A 17,004-nucleotide genomic window follows, 5' to 3' on the forward strand; every position below is an offset into this window, starting at 1 on the left:
GGACAACCAGGGCTTTCCAATGATAATACATGGGTAGGGGTGGGATGATGACAACTTCCTCTTCCTTTCAACACAAGATGGTGTCTGTATCAGCCAGCACATTTTATGGAGGGTAAGTCAAATATAGTTTAGTTAGTTTTTTTTAACTATGATATTCATATAATTTCTTGTTTATTAACATGTCAGGAATGATATATTTAGTTCTGAAAGCATTTCAGTTATTTGTTTTTTTAAATAATAGTCATTTAATGAATGTCAATTATAGTGTACACCAGGACCAAATTAATGTTATTACATGTAATTACATTGTTATAGGAGACAGAACTCAAGCAGAAAGGATTCTGTACCGGATAGTTGAGGGAGAGTCAGATTTGGAGCTTTCAGATGATGAGAGAGATGAGGATGAGTGTGAGCCTGGCGAAGAAGAAGAAGAAGACGATACAAGAGGCTCAGATGATACAGACACAGAGACAGACAGGGATGAGCAGGAAAGACGTCGTCCTCTGTGGGCCAGGAGTAGCACGTAGGCCTATGTTTTATCCCAATGATGCACTACGACCTGACAGCATTTAATCCAAGTAGATTTGTGTGACGTTTAATTATTATTCCTGTTATTACCTTTCATTTATTGGTGTTATTTTCCATCATAATAGATTTACACCTGTGCTACCTGGGCTTCCTGACTGTCAAGATGACTCTACAACCCGTGCAGACTGGAGTCCAATTCAGTACTTTTCCCAGTACATTGATAACGAAGTCTTTGAAGATTTGGCAGCATTCACAAGTCAAAGAGAGCTGCAAACTAGAGGAGTGGCTCTGAATACTACTCCACAAGAAATTAAGATATTCTTTGGCATATCAGTCCACATGGCCTGCCTTGGCTACCCCAGAATCAAAATGTACTGGGCCAAAAAAACAAAAGTGCCAGTTATAAGCAGCAAAATGGCAAGGGATAGGTTCTTCAAGCTGAGAAGCTCACTCAAGATTGTGGATGACCTGGATGTGACAGAGGAAACAAAGGAGGCAGACATTCTTTGGAGAGTCCGGCCATTACTTGACCGCGTGAGGCAAGGCTGTCTCAGCCTTTCAAAGTCTGAGAAGGTCTGCATTGATGAGCAAATCATCCCTTTCACAGGCCGCTGTCCAGTCAGGCAATATGTTCCAGGCAAGCCAAACCCTACTGGCCTAAAGGTCTTTGTCCTTGCTTCTCCAAATGGTCTGATGCTGGATTTTGAAGTGTACCAAGGGAAGAATAAATTCAGGGGCCAAAGATTGGGCGTTGGAGCAGCATCAGTCCTACGCATGGTTGAAACTGTTCCCACAGGAACTCACCTATTCTTCGACCGATACTTCACAACAATCGATCTCATGGATGCATTGCTGGCAAAGGGCCTTCCAGCAACTGGAACCATAATGAAGAACCGAGTCCCAAAGCCGTGCCAGCTGCCAGGAGACAAGCAGTTGCAAAAAGAGGGGGGAGGAGCATCAGTGTCTGTGGTCAGAAAGAGTCCTGAGCTGGCAATCACAAAATGGTTCGACAACAAACCAGTGCTGATGGCTTCCACTGTACATGGGAAAGATCCTGAAGATATCTGCACCAGATGGTCTAAGAAAGAAAAAGTCCATGTCCAGGTGAGAAGACCAGCAGTGATCAGACAGTACAATGGGGTAGCCATGGGTGGCGTGGACCTATGTGACCGCATGCTGAGCTTTTATCGCATGTCAAGCAGGACCAAGAAATGGACATTGTGTGTGATTACTCACTTCTTTGATGTTGCCATCACAAACTCCTGGATCCAATACAAGTCTGACAGCAAAGCGCTTAACCGACCAGCGAACAACACCCAACAGTACCTGGACTTCAAATTGCATCTGGCTGAAGAGCTGTTGGATTGTCCAGAGCTTGATGACAGCAGTGAAGAAGAGTATGAGCCACCAACCAAAATGAGGATCCCTCAACCTGAGCCATCTGTGCGTAGACTAGGAGCCAGGCACATGCCAGGGATGATGGATACCAAGCATGCAGAACGATGCAGAAATAAGGGCTGCAGAAGCAAGACGTACATGAGATGTACCAAATGCAAGATGTTCCTCTGCATTACCAAAAAGAGAAAATGCTTCCAGGATTATCACCGCTAAAAATAAAACATGCAAAAGAAGAAATGAAGAACAATAAAGAATGATGAACAAAAGTAGATTGGTTTCGGTTTGACAAATAACTAAATCAAAATTAAAATATATCTGTTCAAATTTAGTTATACTGTTCACTCTTCAAATAAACCAGATGGATGAATGATTTTGTTTTTTAATCAAGTTGAACGTATTATTGGTTTAATATCACTCTACAGCCATAATTTGTTAATTTTTGCATCTTCTATATTTGGCTGTCTTTTCACACTAAAATGGTCCTGTGGTCCGCTACAGTGGATATGCTGTAAAATTAAAAATTAAAATAATTTAGAAAAAGTCTAAATTGTAAGATGTTTTTTTTAACTCTAAATAGGTAGGAAATCACAACAAATAAGAAGTTGGAAGACACTCTTTTCCCTTGGTTCCCAGGAGGTTAACGTGACTATTTTTCCTAGGTTAAACGTGACCTGGCGTGTCTGTTTCCTGGTCTAACAGCACCATTTTCCATTTCCTAAAAGAAAGATGGGTCTGAGGTTCCCTATTTCAAATTTATCGGGCCAAGTGCTGTAAGACCCGGTCAAAGATGACAAAATTTCTAATTTCGCGGGCTGAGTGATGTAAGACCCGGTAAAAGACGACAATTTCTAATTTCGCGGGCTGAGCGATGTAAGATCCGGTAAAAGACGACACTTTCTAATGTCGCGGGCCGAGCGATGTAAGACCCGGTCAAAGATGACACTTTCTAATTTCCTGGTCTGGTAAACTCGGTCTAGCTGTGCTGAGGCAGTGGAGACCCCCAACTATGCTGTTCTGCATTCTCACTTGAACCCCACTATTCTGTTCTGCAGTCTAAACGTGACCACCGACTATTCTGTTCTGTGGTCTAACATGACCCAACCTATCCTTGTCTGCGGTCTAGCTTGACCCTAACCTATCCGGTCCTGCGGTCAGTCACGACCCATTTATATATTTCGGGATCTGTTGAAATCCTACCATACTTACTATGGGCTACCTAGACCCGCACTATCCTGTGTCTGCAGTCTATCGAGACCACCGTATCCTAGTCTGTGGTCAATCTAGACATTCCTCTATCCTGTGCTTTGACTAACTTGACCTCTTACCTCTGGTTTAACATCAACTCATGCAAGTTATACCCTTACATTTTCCCTCTTGACTAATTTTCTCTTTTGCTTAGGAATTCACTACGGCAGTAGGTAAGGTATTTATTTGTTTATTTATTCATATAGAATAAACTTCTTTTGGGGGATTAGGCCTATTGGACCTCAGTATCCCTACCCTCGGTGATATTACTTCAGGATGGAGTCCAATCGCCAAAGACTTTGCACTTTTCATATTTGTTGCTTGTATAATAAATCATTGCTAAATTATAAAACAAGTCTCTCCTGATTGAAATGGTGTCTGTAGCTGAAAGTATGAGGATTTAAAAGGATTTGAAAGTTGAACAAGTTTAAGAGGATTTGAAAAGTTTATCCATAGACATCCCATTAAAAAAAAACTAATTGCAAAAAGCTTAATAATTCAAAAAGTTGAAAGATTAGAAATATGAAGAGACATATCAAGCTTATCATGCTGAAGCAGCATTCCAACAATAAAGATTCGAAGGAGGGCTGGGCGGTATGACCAAAAATGTTCACAAACATTTCAGCCGAGGTCAACCTAAATGTCATTTGGTTCCAGCTGTTCTATTGTAATTTTTTATAGTATATAATTGTATATTTCACTTCTTTTATGACAAATATTGTTCAATCATCATATGCAGCAGTTTGGCATCATTTAGAGAGCCTGGATCCTCTCTGAGCCTGTTTATGTCTGTCATCCATGGGATTTTCTCGTCTGGCTTCCAGTCCAGGACTCCTAGCTCAGCCTATGGTTGGTCGATTTCAGTCAATGGACCCTCCTTAGAAGCGTCCGAGTCCACAGAATCTAACAAACCCCTCGTGATTTTGATAGACAGAAGCGTTAGCCAGTAGGGAGTAAAACCGTGGCGCGTCACCTGAAACGTGCGCAAAACTTCGCCGAAATCAAACCCTTCCCCCCACGGAGCCTTTGTTAGACGGACCCTTGTTTCTGCACGGGGACATTTCAGAGACGCACCGGAAATACGTAGAAATATTGTTGATGGAATTAAGTGAAGATTTACAGCAGAACAACGAAAAGGTAACGAGCTTTGGATGATTTTGAAGGATATTACGCATTGTGTTTCTGGTGTTTGTTTGCTCACAGCCTTGTGAGGGTTTACCAGAGAGACAATCTGATGGTAGTTCTGGAATCTGTGTCGAATGCTCGTGCTTTTTGCTATCTCGGTTGTCTATGCTAACCGTTAGCTTTGTTATGCTAACTCGGAGAAGAGCGAGTTATGGCTAGAAATACGTGATTTTGTGATAAATCTTTTATTTGCGTACAATAGTTGTGTAGAATGGTGTTTGTAAAAATGTCTTAGATTGTTTGTTTTACCCAGATTTTTTATTTTTGTTTGGGAAAAAAAAAAATTCATATTCATAAATACATGCATAAATGGACTTTTTTCGACGGTAAATGCTACAGCGGACCCGAATTTGGGGGCGTCGGGCTTAGTGCTTGGAAATATGCCACTGGTGAGAAGAAGAAAATACATCGTAATGTAACACACACACACACACACACACACACACACACACACACACACACACACACACACACACACACACACACACACACACACACACACACACACACACACGTACAGTGGTGAGCCGTCAGGGCCAGCTAAGCCTTCTCTGCTGGCCTAAACAGAATCACAAAGTTATAGCTATTTTATAATTTAATAATTTTTCACAAATACACTACAAGTATTATAATTTTTTTCCCATTAGCTTATTTTCTCATTGCACAGCTCCTGTCTTCCTCAGTTGTTCTGTTTCCAGCCTGCAGCGCTGCTTCCAGTGCAGCTTGTTTTAAGGAGAGCTCTTATCCAATCAGATACAGCCTCTATTTCTCTATGTAAGAAGAGAGGCCCGAGGTCCTCTAGGTAGAGCTTGCAGATTAAAGTATATGGGGACGATATTGTTGATTGTCATCATCTTCAACCAATCAGATCTTTAGTTTGACATGTTGGGCGTATTCTTTGACGTGCCAGAGCTACCCAGGTAGCCTGCTAAGTACGTCAGCATTAAGGTGCGCCGTGATTGGTCAGTGGGCCAGCGTGACTTTTGTCAAACAGAAAGCTATCCAACAGATCTTAGTGTTTAGTAAGAGTTCAAGTTGAAACATATGTAAGAAGTTGTGACATTGACATGACATTTTTTGTGTTTTTAAATGGATTTCTGGAGAAGGACATTTCCGGAAAAGCTGGACATCATATCAAAGGGTCGGTCAAGCCCACAGTTAGCAGCCCTGACTCAGCATGGAAAAGGATTTGTACGAACGGTATTTCTGGCTGACAGCGGAGAAGCATTGCACATTTTATGGCTAAGAATGCGTTTCATTTGCAACTGAGCTCTTGGTGTTTGGAGCTACGCTACGCTAAACTAGGGAGCTACACGACAGGACACGCACAAGCTACGTGCTTCTGAAAACGTTTGGAGAGACCTGAGTGGACTTTTTAAGTGAAGAGCAGCTGCGCTAAGTTAACTGATTTTGAGTCTTTACATCTGCAGTAGCGTTTCTACAGTGTTCATTTGTCTATTGTGTCGTTTTTATGAATAATATGAATGGCTCGTGCTCTAGCGCCGCAGTGTTGCTGGATTGATTTGTTGCTTTGTTGTCATATGGTTCTTGTGAGTTTTTCTTGTCATTGTGTTGATTACATTGATTTGGACTATATGCATTGTCCGTTAATTATGAAGCATCCAGTCATGCGCGGGGTTATTGTCCAGACAATTGAATCCGTTCGGGCTCCCCGCTAAGCTTAGCCCCCCTGAAGACGCACGCGGTGCCTCAGCTGTTTTTTGTTATTGTTCCGGGTTCAGAGGTCACAAAGCCTGTTGTCTGTTACGTGAGCGCAGTCCACCAAAAACATATTTACCACAATTTAAGCTTATGCATTTTCCAAATGCACTAGAATTATTCAAACGTAGTGTCCGGTTCTTAAGCCTCGTACCGAACGGTTTAATACGAATATGTGTATTATTACACCCCTAGAAACAAATAACCATAGCTGTGGCGTCATAATGAGCTTATTAGGAGATGGCTCAAGTCTAGTAGGACAGCACAGAAGGCCCAGGTATAAAATGCATGGTCCGCCACTGTATGTATGTACAGTTGTGGTCAAAAGTTTACATACACTTGTAAAGAACATAATGTCATGGCTCTCTTGAGTTTCCAGTTATTTCTACAACTCTGATTTTTCTCTGATAGAGTGATTGGAACAGATACTTCTTTGTCACAAGAAACATTCATGAAGTTTGGTTCTTTCATGACTTTATTATGGGTTAACAGAAAAAGTGATCAAATCTGCTGGGTCAAAAATATACATACAGCAGTGCTAATATTTGGTTACATGTCCCTTGGCCATTTTCACTTCAATTAGGCGCTTTTGATAGCCATCCACAAGCTTCTGGCAAGCTTCTCGTTGAATCTTTGACCACTCCTCTTGACAGAATTGGTGCAGTTCAGTTAAATTTGATGGCTTTCTGACATGGACTTGTTTCTTCAGCATTGTCCACATGTTGTCAATGGGATTTAAGTCAGGACTTTGGGAAGGCCATTCTAAAACCCTAATTCTAGCCTGATTTAGCCATTCCATTACCACTTTTGATGTGTGTTTGGGGTCATTGTCCTGTTGGAACACCCAACTGCGCCCAAGACCCAACCTTCGGGCTGATGATTTTAGGTTATCTTGAAGAATTTGAAGGTAATCCTCCTTCTTCATTATCCCATTTACTCTCTGTAAAGCACCAGTTCCATTGGCAGCAAAACAGCCCCACAGCATAATACTACCACCACCGTGCTTGACGGTAGGCATGGTGTTCTTGGGGTTAAAGGCCTCACCTTTTCTCCTCCAAACATATTGCTGGGCATTGTGACCAAACAGCTCGATTTTTGTTTCGTCTCACCACAGAACTTTCCTCCAGAAGGTCTTGTCTTTGTCCATGTGATCAGCAGCAAACTTCAGTCGAGCCTTAAGGTGCCGCTTTTGGAGCAAGGGCTTCCTTCTTGCACGGCAGCCTCTCAGTCCATGGAGATGCAAAACACGCTTGACTGTGGACACTGACACCTGTGTTCCAGCAGCTTCTAATTCTTGGCAGATCTGCTTTTTGGTGGTTCTCGGTTGACTCTTCACCCTCCTGACCAATTTTCTCTCAGCAGCAGGTGATAGCTTGCGTTTTCTTCCTGATCGTGGCAGTGACAAAACAGTGCCATGCACTTTATACTTACAAACAATTGTTTGCACTGTTGCTCTTGGGACCTGCAGTTGCTTTGAAATGGCTCCAAGTGACTTTCCTGACTTGTTCAAGTCAATGATTCGCTTTTTCAGATCCATGCTGAGCTCCTTTGACTTTCCCATTGTAGCGTTTGTGGGCGTTTGTATCCAATGAGCCCCATTTAAATGGCCTCAGAGAAGTCACCAGCTGTAGTCACTCATAATCACTCACAAGAAGTTAAGAGGCCATGCTATGAAGCTCATTTCATTGACACAACTTTCTAAGTCACCAAAATTGCTAATTCATGTTGCTGTATGTATATTTTTGACCCAGCAGATTTTGTCACTTTTTCTGTTAACCCATAATAAAGTCATGAAAGAACCAAACTTCATGAATGTTTTTTGTGACAAAGAAGTATCTGTTCCAATCACTCTATCAGAGAAAAATCAGAGTTGTAGAAATAACTGGAAACTCAAGAGAGCCATAACATTATGTTCTTTACAAGTGTATGTAAACTTTTGACCACAACTGTATGTATGTATGTATGTATTGTAATGGTAATTTTTTACGTAGTATATATTTCTACTCAGTATATTGTATTCATGCAGAAGTTATTTTGCTCTGGACTTTGTTGAACTTCACCGTGTCTCTGTTGTGCAACAGAAGGATTCTCCCTCTCTGTTCACATAGATAACTAACTGTGTTGTATGAGAATGTTCCATACCAAGGCCTTTGGGCCGCTTGTTTTGGTGGCTGGCCGTTTGTTTTCACTTGTTGTTCCTATCAGTCTGAGACCAAAAGTCTGAGACTGAAATGTCTGTAACGTTGGCCATCGGCCCCCACCTTTGCTCATTCTGTATAAAGAAAGCTTGTTCACTTTTTTCGAGGTTCTTCCTCACTGAGACTGTACGCATTCTGTTGTGATGATTGAACCTTCTCTGCGCAGAGAATAAATACCTAAAAGACAACCTGGTTTTTGGTATTATGTATTTCAGCATTAGAAGACTCACGCAAAGCAGGTATAGGATTTTTTTTTTCCACCACAGTATGTATGTATAAAAAAGGTTTTATTGTCTGCAAATCCCATGAAAAGACCCAGGCTGCGGTTGAATAGTCTCTTCTTTTGTTTTGCTTAGGAAGGTTCCTAGCTGAGTGAAATGACCCAAAAAGTATCTAAGGCCGTGGTTACACTTGACACTTTTGTAATCTGATCATGCCAGGACACATTAACTGTCAGGTCTGTACGCTCCGAGATCGGCTCTTCCACATGCAAAGGTGATATGGCTCGCACTGACTTCCGATCTCAGTGAGGTGTGGACAGCATGTGATCATCATGGAATTAAAGGAGCTTCATTAGCGATTGTTCTTCAATAAGTCTACTAATACTGCAGGGAGGAAGAGTAAGCAGCAACAATTACTGGCAGGGTGGGTGCTTTTATTGTAAAGAATTTATAGGAAGTGAAATGCGTTTATTCATCATTTTACAGCCGCGCCTTTGACCTGGAAATATAGCCTGCGCGACATGCAAAAATCTAGAGTGTCTTGGGGGTTTTATTGTGAAAATATACCATATTGGGTTAATTTTTTAATTCACAAATGCTGGTTTAGGTGACTAAAACTACAGCTTTAACCATTTATTTAGATGAAACTATTGTTACTGTCACAAACTACATGTGAATATGCCCGCAGAACTGTGATAGAAAACATGGACTATGTGGAGGCAATGACGGAAGTAGTGCACTCACTGCTGCTCATTTGACCTCACGTGAAGAACACTGGTCTCCCCGACGACACCTGTGGGGGACACAGTAGACACAGATTAAGGTTTTCATAATGCTCATAAACTGCTGCCCGGAACACCTGATTAGTGGGATTGAGTGAGAAGTCAGAGTAGCTCACTTATTCCTCGGTCACTGAAGATCGCGCTGACTCCTTCGTCAAATGTCAAATTGATGTTGACTCCTGGATTATAGGGAGGACAGATGACAGACTGAAATGTTTAATCAATTAAAAGGTAAATTAAAATGATTTTAACAAATGGCTCCAGCAAGTGTTGTTTGAAGATTTGTGTCTGTTAACAGTCTAAACAAAGATGTGTTCTTCAGTGAGTGGGTGTATTTTTCAACTTTGAGCACAGCCAGGCTAGCAATTGCTCCCTGCTTCCAATCTTTATGGGCTAGGCTAACTACTTCTCAACTCCTAACACAGACATGAGATTGATATCCATCTGAATATCAGACTCTTGGAAAGAATCGTAATAAATGCACTTCTTTTTAAGATTAAAAAAAATACCCTTTAAAGGAAAAGGCATACGGACTGAACACGACCATGTGTAGAAGAAGAAATACTGTTCGGAGTCTGGGTTTTCTTCCCAGTAACATTTGCACTTGTGTTGTGGAGGTTCAAATGCCGCTGTGGGCTCATACCTTTTGGTGTGCTGATGGCTCTGTCATTCACAACTCCTTTAGGCATCACTGAAAAGTCAAAGAAAACAAACAATCAGGACGCTGTGACTCCCGTCAAAGACTGATGTTGGATTAAAACCACTTTCAGTCGGTCTGATTTGATTAAGTATCAAAACTATGATAATCAGATTATGAATGATGTGAAATAATTTAATTACACGTTTACTCAAATTTAGATTGTTTCTGTAACTTAGAAAATGCAGCTGTCTTCCCGCCCGCCCCATTTCTCAAATGAGTTTTGCAAGACTTGCAAAACGGATGTAACTCCGTAAGAAGTACCCTTTGAATAAAATTAAACCTGTGGTAACTGTTTATTTTTTTCCAGCAGAAACAAACCTCATGAGACATCATCACCTTTGATATGGCAAAATTGATAGCAAATATTGGCCTATTTACACATTTCAGATTCTAAAATCTTGATCTGGTGTTTTGTTTAATGTGAATCATCCCATTAAAAAATTCCAGCTGGATTAGAATGAGAACATCTGTTTCATAATAATCCAGATGAAAACACATTAATTTTATTTGTCGAATTGTATTTGTAAAGTGACCTCTGACCCTCCAACTAAAAGTTCCCCCACTGCTGCACTCAGTGGAGCTTAGATGAGCATAATATAAATCGTAGTTTTAAACTCCAGCCTGTACCTGTTCCTTCCAGAGCGCTTGACTTAGACTGGACATGTTCCTCCCGCACACGCCTGATGAAATTGAAACACACACACACACACACACACACACACACACACACACACACACACACACACACACACACACACACACACACACACACACACACCTTTAGCCCTGTTCGAATCTGTAGGGAATAGCTACCTAAACGTTGCGGGGAGAGTTTGTAGCATGTGTGCTACTGTTGGTTTTCCTGGTAAGCTAGTTTAGCATAGCATGCCTCTCCCAGAACAAACATGCCTCACCAGAGTAGAATGTTGTTCTTCTGTGGTGGGCGTGTCAGACAGCACGTTGTCTGTCACGTCGGGTGGGTTGCCTTGTTGAGCGTAGTGGCTCTGCCGAGGAACATTATCTTTCCCACAATTTAAGCTTCTGCATTTTCCAAATGCAATAGTATTATTCAAACAAATTGTTTGGTTCGTAATGCGTACCGAACCGTAAGCCTCGTACCAAATGGTTCAATACAAATACGTGTATTGTTTCACTCCTAACACACATTGTACATTTTAATTGTTGTTTTTGTAGAATTCCCTTGATTTCTCTTTATGATGGCACCAGTGAGCGAAAAAAAAACGAAGAAAGGACATGAAAGAAAACGTGTGTGACGAAAAAAAAAAAAAAAATTCTATCCTTGACTACATAAAGTCGGGTTTTTTATTTCATCACAGCTAACAATTAAAAAAAAAACAACCATGATTTTGATGAGCTGCAGTGGTAGAAAAACCTACCTATCAGTGTGTGATAGTCTGGCAGACAGGGGGTTTCGACGTGGTGGCTGCGGCGTGGCAAAGATGAACGGGAGGAGGGGCCTGGACCTGACAGGAGAGCCCTGGTTTGAACACTGAGGAGAGAGCAGAACCACCTTGACACCTTCACTGACCGTAGAAAACTCAGAAACACTGGCCTGCACTTGTTATTAATGTAAAAACGTAAACAAATCAATAATTCTTAAACAACAAAACACAACAGAGGATTGTTTACAAAATAAATAACCTCACAATAGTAATGGTAATATTGTCATGAACTGCATTTCTTTTTTTAAATCAATTTAAATTTGAAAGAGCAATTCTTTTATTTACCCAGCTTGGTTGTCAGAGGGGAAATACTCCCCCTGACAAGACTGATCTTGGTAAGTAAGTAAGTAAATGCATAAATAAATAAATAGACAGATAAAATACAGTACCGTATTTTCCGCACTATAAGGCACACCGGATTATAAGGCGCACCTTCAATGAATGGCCTATTTTAGAACTGTTTTTATATATAGGGCGCACCGGATTATAAGGCGCATAGAATAGAAGCTACTACAGTCAAACGTTTGACTGGGGTTGCGTTATGCATCCACTAGATGGAGCTGTGCTAAAGGGAATGTCAACAAAACAGTACCGGTGTTTACCGCTATTACTTCGGCGACGCCCCTGACTACGGTAGCCGTAATGCTGCAAGCGGTGCGGCTTTGTAGTGTACCAGTCGTACTGAAACATTTTGACAGAGCGCCGTGTACAACCAGTATGGATCAACCAATTAACCAATTGATCCATATATAAGGCGCTCCGGATTACAAGGCGCACTGTCGTTTGAGAAAATTAAAGGCTTTTAAGTGCGCCTTATAGTGCGGAAAATACGGTACATAGAGAATGAATATGGGATTATTTCAGTTTTCTTTTTGGTTTCAGGAATGTTCTGCAGAAAATGTAGACAGCATAAACAGGCCATTTATAGAGTCTCCCTGCCAGTCAACACCATGATTTCTTTAAGTGTTTGTGTCGTTGTCCGTCCCTCGTCCCCCAAAGCTGTAAACCTAGGGGAAACACTGGAGAGTGATGGAGTGCTGCGTCAGATGACCTGGCCTCCACAATCACCCGATCTAAACCCAATTGAGATGGTCTGGGATGAGTTGGACCGCAGAGTGAAGGCAAAGCAGCCAACAAGTGCTCAGCACCTCTGGGAACTCCCTCAAGACTATTGGAAAACCATCCCAGGTGACTACCTCATGAAGCTGATTGAAAGAATGCCAAGAGCGTTCAAAGCTGTCATCAAAGCAAAAGGTGGCTACTTTGAAGAAACTGAAATATAAAACATTCTGGTTTGTTGAGCATTTTTTTGTTTACCACATAATTCCATATGTGTTCCTTTATAGTTTGGATGTCTTCAATATTAATCTACAATGAAGAAAGAAATTAAAATAAAGAAAAAACATTGAATGAGAAGAAGGTGTGTCCAAACATTTGACTGGTACTGTGTGTGTGTGTGTGTGTGTGTGTGTGTGTGTGTGTGTGTGTGTGTGTCACACACACACACACACACACACACACACACACACACACACACACACACACTCAGTATCTAAAACTCTGTGTTCGTTGTAGATGCTGGGATTTCTGACCAGTGCAGTGGGAGTCCTGGCGTCTCCTGTCAAACTACAGTTGTCCATCTGTTCCACCATCTTTATCTCCTTCTCAGCTGTCTTCAGAGCAAACTCCAGCTCAGCCGCCAGCTGCTCGTCTCCAGAGAAAAACTCCTTCACCTCGTTACGGTAGTCCTGCATCGTCACCTGGAGTAGGGCCAAACAAAGGTTAGGTTCAGGCTTACAAGAGAAGCCTCTTGCTGCAGGGCCATACATCAGGCTACACATCAATTCCCTCTTCAAATAAATACGCAGAGCATCTGTGCTGTGGTCTCACCTGAAGGTAGGCCATGAGGTCTCCGAGGACGGGAGAACGTTTCTGCTCCAGCAGGCTCTTCAGGCCGATGATGAGAGGAACCGTGTTCTCTATGAAGGCCTTCTTCTGGACCTGTGGATCAAAAGCAGGAAGCTGAGAGGAGCAACCCCAAAAGCTCCACAGAATTTTTACAGTGGTATTTAACAGCTGGTATAGGCTTGTATTGGTATCGGACCAGTTTATGCGTTTCTCGTCAGAAGGGGTTGCAGAAAGTCAGTCAAAATCTATTAATACCTGTCATTTACATTTTTCAGTTATAAGATATAGGCTTAAAAGGCGGAGTCTTTGATTCTTTTGATTTTTTTTTTTTTTTTTTTGGGGGGGGGGGGGGGGGGGGGTATTTTACATTTAAAACTTTTGGTGAGGTTTTGGAATGAAGCGTTGAGCGTCAATACCATTGTAAGCCTTTCTTTGTGTGTGTATGTGTCTGTGTGGCAGCAACTGGGAGAGTGATACAGTTTTTGACCACAGTGAAAATGTTTTTGAAAAATATCAACAAATATGGATTGAAGAAGGATATTTTGTAAGATTTAAATAGCTTTTGAATTTTTTAAAATACATTTTCAGTTTTGGACTGAGGACAGAGACATCATCATAAACGAAAGCAGCGGCAGCTGTGTGTTCTTTTAATGATGATTATACAAGACAAGATGAAAATACACACGTCATCAACCGTACGGTCACTAATTACGTTACGAAGCAGATGAAGGATTTTTTTCTGTCTCCGTCACATCCAACATGTGTAAAGCACTATCAACGGCATCTCCCAGATGTGCCGATCAACAGGACAAGGACAAAACAAAACCGGAGCCAAACTCCTTATCCCCACTGCTTTTAAGCAGTCTTTAGACGCAAAAGCAGAGTGGGATAAAACTAGTACATAATTTATTGACCTTTACATTGCTCTGACGGAAACTCAAAGTGATACTTATACTTACAGATAGCTCTAGTTTCTTAAAAATGTGCGCTAAAGACAGTGGCAGCGAGACAAATGGTAAATTCTGCACTAACCCAAGACCACTGCAACAAACAGAAGTACATGGCTAATTGTCATGCAGAAGGCATGACCCGCCCTACTCTGGATCTGACTAGCTAGTACATGTTGCCGGGTTTAGAGACATGCACCCGCATGCACATTTCACTCTACAAATCCCTGTTGGCTATGTTGCCCTTTAATGCAAGTATTGTAGTGATGTATGAGTGTTTTCTTTAACGATTTACTTCAATGATTAAAGAGGCTGGTTTCAGAATTGTGAACATTTCCTTTTAAGCAGCAAAACTAACTGTAGTTATGAACTTGACAGGGAGGGGGGGGGGACTTAACTTTTAGCTTTTGGTGTAATCAGTGAAGTTACGCTGCTGTCCCTCATGTGTAAATATGCAGAGTTAGGGCTGAACCTGCGCTCTGCTGCTACACTGGAGACTGGACTAACCAGACTCTCTGAACATTGGATTTACTTCAGGATACTAGTATTCTTATCGATACGGCCTATCGGTTTGATTCCTTATTGGTACTCTTATCGGTTGTCTTTTATTATTTTGTGACAAAAAAATACAAATAATTAAGAAAGGAATCGACATGGCTTTATTATTCTTGTATGTAAACTAAGTCTCTTTAACAGCAGTACAAGAAGTTCCAAAATCTTTAGAATACATTTGCAGCTAAACAATTAGCTAAGTTATTAGCTTTCATTTATTAGTCTATTCTTATGAGCAAACTCTTTATTGTTGGAATGCTGATTCAGCAATTAAAATCCTCAAACTTTTTTCAACTTTCAAATCCTTCTACTTCCTCATACTTTCAGCTACAGACACCATTTAACCATTCAAATGTTGAGAAAATCCTGATCGATGATTGTATGTTATAATCATTTTGATATCTTTTAAACTTTTTGAATTGTAGCAATTTTGCTTTTATGTGTTTTTCAGCCCTTTTCTGCTTTTATAATGGGTGTGTATTGCACAGCTTAGAGTGCGTGATGTCACCGCTAGAGTGAAGAGGCGCTTGAGATTGTTGTGAAAAAAATATTTGTCTTGTCACTGACAAAAGACAAATTTGTCTTTTTGTCATTTTCACTCTTCATGCATAATTTTTGGATGGAAACGTAGCTAATCTTGTCCTTGTTGTAGACAAATGACTGTGGAATCCCACAGATTTACACATTTGGCACAAAAGCCTTTAATTGAGAGGAAAACCAACTTTCTGCCCCATAGACCCCAATGTTAAAACATACTTCAAAAAAGTCTTGCACAGACAACCGCACCCCATTTCTAAATCGCCATTGAAGCCACTTTTTTTTTTACACTACAGACACAATTTTCGCATGATCTGTTCTTCAAGTCATCCTTGCGCTCCAGTATTAATATTGGAGAAATAGGGGCTATGGTTATGGGGGTTTTGTTTGACAGGTGTTTCCCAGTTTTTTCTCATGAAAAGGCTGCCAGGCTCACACAGATGTCAGTAATTCAGCTAATTACTGATGTTTATAAACACACAGACTCTCCAACTGCTGTGTCGTCACCATGGCAACCAGTGACACACGCTGTCTGTCTGTCTGTACACACTCAGTCCATCTAACTGTCTGTCTGCCTGTCTCTCACTCTGTAACTTCTAAAGCATCGATAGAAGAAACTGTAACTCCGGACCTTATCAAAACTACGGGTTTAGAACCGGGTTTCGGGGGGCATTCCTAGGATCCTTTGATATAGCTGAGCTTAGAAATGAATGTAAAGTAACTAGTCATGTAATGCTACTTATTGCTGCTGAGTTATGAGTAATAAATATATCTTTTCTTTGATTAGAGTAACTTGGCCAGCAGTGCTCACCTGAGACACCACCTTCTTCTGTGCAACCTGCAGGACAGCCTTCGCCATAGTGGCCATGTTCTCTTCGTCTGGTTCCTCTCCTGCGGCGCCTCCTGTTGGAGTAGATATGGCCTGCAGCTTCATCTCCTTCAGACTCAAGATGTTGAAAGTCTCTGACAAAATTTCGGCACCATCCGCATCCAATGGCAGCTCCTCGTCCGCAAAGCATGCTGTGATAGGAAAGGGTAAGAGGTTGGGTTTTTTTTGCACGAACGCTAGAAGCTGTTTTTTACATCTCAATCCACACACGTGTTCACCTAAGATGGTCTGGTTGATCTTGACAGTGATGTTGAAGCGCTGGGCGTCTGTGAAGTGCTCCAACAGGAAGCGGTAGATCCGAAAACGCTTCTCGCGGTGCTGAGCTCCTTTCAGGGAGAACTGAACCTTTTCTCTGCATGGATTTTTTTTTTAAATAAGCCAATGAATAGACCAAAAAAAATAAATCCTTGCATGTATTGTAACAGGATATGAACATGTGAACGGGATGACAGAACTAATATCCACACAGCTTCCTACCTCTCACTTTGAGGGAACTTGTTGTAGGACTTGTGTTTGTTGTACGAGCTGAAGTGGAAGATGCACTCGATGAAGTGCTGGCTGAACATTTCTGGGTTCTTCTTCAGCAGCAGGTGGAGGAGGCAGTATTCGCACAGACTGGGACAAGAAAACAGGAGGCACTTAGGTTTTGATATCGTGTCGGATTTCGGGTGCCCAGAGCGATATTAGATAGTAACAATACTAGTATGAAGTGTCACTGTGTGCTTGTGTGCT

General features: G+C 41.4%; 1 protein-coding gene across 1 annotated transcript in view; it reads right to left on the bottom strand.

Moving 5' to 3' along the window:
• ncapd3 (non-SMC condensin II complex, subunit D3) overlaps positions 1–17,004 on the bottom strand; it is a 52,681-nt gene that overhangs the window by 6,215 nt on the left and 29,462 nt on the right. The window contains exons 25-34 of the mRNA XM_068718177.1: positions 16,750–16,887; positions 16,491–16,624; positions 16,195–16,403; positions 13,330–13,440; positions 13,032–13,199; positions 11,374–11,486; positions 10,604–10,656; positions 9,920–9,967; positions 9,393–9,455; positions 9,239–9,287 (exon numbers count right to left, since the gene is read on the bottom strand). Coding sequence (XP_068574278.1) covers positions 9,239–9,287; positions 9,393–9,455; positions 9,920–9,967; positions 10,604–10,656; positions 11,374–11,486; positions 13,032–13,199; positions 13,330–13,440; positions 16,195–16,403; positions 16,491–16,624; positions 16,750–16,887 — 1,086 coding nt within the window. The remainder of the gene's footprint in view (positions 1–9,238; positions 9,288–9,392; positions 9,456–9,919; positions 9,968–10,603; positions 10,657–11,373; positions 11,487–13,031; positions 13,200–13,329; positions 13,441–16,194; positions 16,404–16,490; positions 16,625–16,749; positions 16,888–17,004) is intronic.

The sequence above is a fragment of the Cebidichthys violaceus genome, unplaced genomic scaffold (genome assembly GCF_023349555.1).
Source record: "Cebidichthys violaceus isolate CVI_PGR_0920_01 unplaced genomic scaffold, fCebVio1.0.p SCAF_10, whole genome shotgun sequence".
Taxonomy (NCBI): domain Eukaryota; kingdom Metazoa; phylum Chordata; class Actinopteri; order Perciformes; family Stichaeidae; genus Cebidichthys; species Cebidichthys violaceus.